The following is a 4,471-nucleotide window of genomic DNA, read 5'->3' as shown; positions in this document are numbered from 1 at the left end:
CGCACGAGAGGGAAGCAAGGAACATGGCAATTGTATTGAGAAAGAGGATGATGATGATGATGATTAATCTGAGTGCATATAGTCCTCCGCGTATACTACCACTTGCCCCACAGCTTCTCTTAACCCTGCCACCATCCATCACCTGTCACCCTAAATTACAGAAATACCCTCCAGCCCTAGGCCATTTTCGTTTTCTTCTCTGCCTTTCAACTTTCATGCTCCCTTGCCTCATCTCTACCGCCTTCTGAAGCTTCTGCGCGATACCCAGAAGGTCAAGTCTCCTATTTTTGCTTATTTCTTGAATAATTTTTGTTGGCTAGTAGTAGGGCTTTTTGAATACCCAGATCAAAAGTTCTTTGTCTTAGGTTTTTTTCCTTTCCCTAAAATTTTAATTTTGCGCTGCTTGTACGGTGGGGGTCATACTGTAGCGTTTGAATTTTGTAGTTACTGACTTGTTTTGCACATTTTTGTAGTTGATAGGCTTGTGAATAATGATTGTCTTTGGTCATTTCACTGCCTTTGTGTGGATTCTGCAAGTTTTGTGATTGCTCAGAGTGTGGTGCATTTATTTTATGAAATTATTGTATGAGATTTTGTTACTTTTCTTCTCCCAAAAGGTTGAAGTTGAATCCCAACTCTAACAGGCCCACACGCCCCGGCCCACAGAGCATGTGGGAGGAGGTAAATCACGGTAACTTAGTGACTCAATAGACCGGGCGGGCCAAATGTCGTTGCGCACAAGAGATTTTGTTACTTTGTTATGCCAGATTGATAGTTTTAGGGGTATTGTGCAAGAATTTACTCTACACTGTTCCTTTCTGTGTAACCTTGGAAATGTAGTCCAAGTAAAATAGAAACTCTTGCACAACTCTAGACTTTAAAACTGTTTTTTTTTTTTACTACATCTATACTTGAATTTTTTGTTTAGTATCATGGAATATGTGGGTCTGTGCAGATTATTAGCTCATTGCCATGATACCATTCAGGGTTATCAAGGCGTCGCCTAGGCGTCTGGGCGGTCACGGCCTTGCGCCTAGTCGCTCGCCTCGCCTAAGTGCAAAATACAACCCAAAACCCCCCAAAACATACATGGGTAGAACCTACACACTAAGGCGAGTTGACCGGTGTAATTTTCAGCCGGAGAAGATGCCGGAATCTGCCTCACGCGCCGGCGCGTGGAGGCTCCGATGGCGGCGCTGTTCGAGCTCCGGCGTCGTCCTCCTGTTCCGAGCAAAGCCCACTATCTCACCCTGACATGTTATCAATAAATACTAGACTTCTCATTACTCTAGGAAAAACTATTCATTTTCTCAAAGATGACTTGAAGTAAATAGGGTTCAAAAAGGCTTCCCAAGACAAGATATTTCTAATATACAATAAATACTAAACTTCTCATTATTCTAGGAAAAACTATTCATCTACTAAAGGCAACTTGAAGTAAATAGGCTGCCCAAGACAAGATATTTTCAATATATATGTATATATTTTATTTATTTTATTTATTTAATACTCATCGTCTAGTCATCGACTAGGCAGTTGGTGGCATCTCGCCTAGAAAGTCCGCCTTGATAACTTTGATACCTTTAACTTGCTACCTTCTAGCCGTGATGTTATTTTGTGAGTAGTTGAGGTGATATAGAAATTTGTAACTGTATGCTGCTACCAAATTCATAACCGTGTACAGCTATGCAATGTGATTGGATATAATATAACGCTTCATCTTTTGTTTCTTGGTTAAATCTTTTGTTTTGTTTTTCTTTTCATGTACATGTTTCTTGGTTAATTCTAAAATGCATGTTTGATTCACTTTGCAGCTTTAAAAGGGTTTTGGTAAACATTTTCTGGCAGTATGGATAATTTTGAAGTTGTCGCCGTGGACAGTGGTGACGGAAAACCTTGTAGAAGAAAGCGTAGTAATCTATATCGGCGTCCTCAAATTGACTCTCATTCTCCTCCAGATTACTGTGGTAGCTCTTCTATGTCATCAACGCTGCCATCGGATAGTCAGAGCAAAGCATCAAGTGGTGATAACTTTGATCATGGTGCTGTTTCGGGGGCATCATACTCTAACATTAATGAACCCGAATATTACCCAAATACTGGTGTGAAGGAAACCCATGAATTTTCTGCCAAAAATGATAGTCAGGGCATGCATCCAACCAGAGTAATTAAAGATAACCAAGCAACACCTACGGTGAGCGGTGTTGAAACAGGTGGAATGATAACAAGTGATTACCATTCTGGACAATTAGGAGTAGCGTCACATGGAGTTGAAAGTAACAGTAAAGTTAAGAAAGTGAAACTTAAGGTTGGGGGTGTTGTTCGAACCATACACACAAACACTGGTGCTGGGCCTTCGTTGACTAAGTCGTCTTCCTCTTCAAGTGTCCCCCATCAACGGCATAAGGTTCATTTTTAAATTTGCATTTATTTTGGGTCAGACCACGAGGTGTCCTGAGCAGGCATAAGGTTCATTTTTAAATTTGCATTTATTTTGGGTCAGACCACGAGGTGTCCTGAGCAGGCCCTAACTGTAGGAGGCACCTTTAAGCCCGTACCATACTCAGATTAGTCCCGTTCGAACCGGGCTGACCCAATTAAGGGGTAAAATGCTGGCCAGATTGGTTTTTCCATACGAGTGGGGGTTCGAATTTCCGATCTCTCTTAAGGGACAAGAGTGCACGGCCACTCACGCCAACTAAGCTGGTTATTCATTTTGGGTCTTTTAATTACTCTTCAACTCCAATACTCCATGTGGAATCTGAAAAAGTAGATCGTGTGTTAAAACAACCCAAAGTTGAAACTATGACATTCAATATAATAATTAACTCGGGTGTGAACTTACTGAAATGGATCAAGTGTAGGCTAAATTAATGTCTGTTTTCAAATGTTTGCAGGATAGTTCAGACAAGGGAATTGGTTTGCAGGGTATTCCATGGAAGGACTTCTCAAAGAGTGGTTTTAGTTTTGGAAGATCAAATTCTTCAGGGGATATCCCTTTGATGCAATCTGCTAAATACAAGCCAGCTCGTAAGGGCAAACATGTCTCTAAAACATCCCAATTAGGTGAATTATACAATACTGAAGATGATGAAGATGACAACGATGATGAGATTCGCTATCTGGAAAAATTAAGGACTTCCAAATTTGCAGCTAGTTATGGTGGAGAAAATGATGAAGACGAAGAAGGAAGTAAAAAGCTGCTGAGGATTTCAAAAGTCTTGAATCAGAGTGCCAATGTTTATGATGTGAAACCAAGGGATTACAACTCAAAAGCACGCAAAGAGAGAAAGAATACGAAATCAGTTAGAGCATTTGAGGATAATGCTGATTATGTAGAAGAAGAGGAGTCATTATCTGATGCTGAGTTAAGACCCAAGAAGAAACATTGTAAGGATTTAACTGATATCTTAGGAACTGCAAGGAATGAAATGGCTATGACTACACGAAGGCGTGCTCTTCAAACTGGCAAGGAAGTATCATCGCTATCGAGTATGAGTGCAATTGAATTCCCTCATGGACTACCCCCTCCACCTAAAAGTGAGTATCAATCGATTTCTATGTATCGCGAAATACCAATTAATATATGTCTTCTGACAAATCTTCTTTCCATTCGGCCACAGAGCAAAGGGAAAAACTCTCAGAAGTTGAACAACAGTTGAAGAAAGCGGAGGCTGCTCAAAGACGCAGGATGCAAGCTGAAAAGGCTGCCCGGGAATCCGAGGTTCTTACATCTTTTACTGTGTAGCTGGAGAACATCTCGTTGTGAAGTGACGTACTGATTAATTTACGACTTTTGCAGGCCGAGGCAATCAGGAAAATCTTGGGTCAAGACTCTAGCAGGAAGAAGCGAGAAGAGAAACAGAAGAAGAGACAAGAGGAGTCAGCACAGGTTACAACAAGACTTGCATATCGAGCCCCTTCCCTTGGCTTCCGTTATTTATGGTTCGTACTTTTTACATGCAGGAGAGGAATGCAAGAGCTGCAGCACATCCATCAAATGCTATCAGATGGGTCTTGGGTCCCTCGGGAACAGTCGTGACTTTCCCTAACGAGATAGGCCTCCCAAGTATATTTGAGCCCAAGTCTTGCAGGTGCAGAATTTGTACAGCTTTATGCATTTTATTTTTGCGATTTTGAAATTATCCTACAAGTGTTAATTGATTTGTTCTTCAGTTATCCTCCACCACGCGAAAAATGTGCAGCTCCATCTTGTACAAATGCATACAAGTATCGCGATTCCAAGTCAAAACTTCCACTTTGTAGCCTTCAGTGCTACAAGGCAATACATGAGAAGCTGGAACCAGTTGGTGCTTGTTGACACTTGAGTGTGCCATTTACTATGCAACATTTAGTAGATGATTGATGAAAAGAATATTTGTAGATAATGTAGAATTATCATGTGCTACTAACATTGCTTTTTGTTACCTAAAATTGAAAATGATTCCACTCCACCCAGGGGAAAAACAAA

General features: G+C 40.9%; 1 protein-coding gene across 1 annotated transcript; it reads left to right on the top strand.

Moving 5' to 3' along the window:
* Positions 1 to 4,471, top strand: LOC109174555 (titin homolog). Its single transcript, XM_019323771.1, has 7 exons — positions 1 to 271; positions 1,815 to 2,407; positions 2,898 to 3,540; positions 3,624 to 3,724; positions 3,803 to 3,892; positions 3,967 to 4,094; positions 4,177 to 4,471. The coding sequence occupies exons 2-7, from the start codon at positions 1,850 to 1,852 to the stop codon at positions 4,319 to 4,321; spliced, it is 1,665 nt and encodes a 554-aa protein (XP_019179316.1). The 5' UTR covers positions 1 to 271; positions 1,815 to 1,849; the 3' UTR covers positions 4,322 to 4,471.

Source organism: Ipomoea nil, unplaced genomic scaffold, assembly GCF_001879475.1.
Source record: "Ipomoea nil cultivar Tokyo-kokei standard unplaced genomic scaffold, Asagao_1.1 scaffold0642, whole genome shotgun sequence".
NCBI classification, from domain to species: Eukaryota; Viridiplantae; Streptophyta; class Magnoliopsida; order Solanales; family Convolvulaceae; genus Ipomoea; species Ipomoea nil.
The sequence above is the reverse complement of the archived record's forward strand: the minus strand, read 5'-3'. Positions and strand labels throughout refer to the sequence as shown.

Excerpts from the sequence above, each read along its gene's own strand:
- LOC109174555 (XM_019323771.1), top strand. The coding sequence starts at position 1,850 with ATGGATAATTTTGAAGTTGTCGCCGTGGACAGTGGTGACGGAAAACCT. Across the intron at positions 2,408-2,897 it reads TCCCCCATCAACGGCATAAG|GATAGTTCAGACAAGGGAAT; the intron begins GTTCATTTTTAA and ends AAATGTTTGCAG. Across the intron at positions 3,893-3,966 it reads GACAAGAGGAGTCAGCACAG|GAGAGGAATGCAAGAGCTGC; the intron begins GTTACAACAAGA and ends TTTTACATGCAG.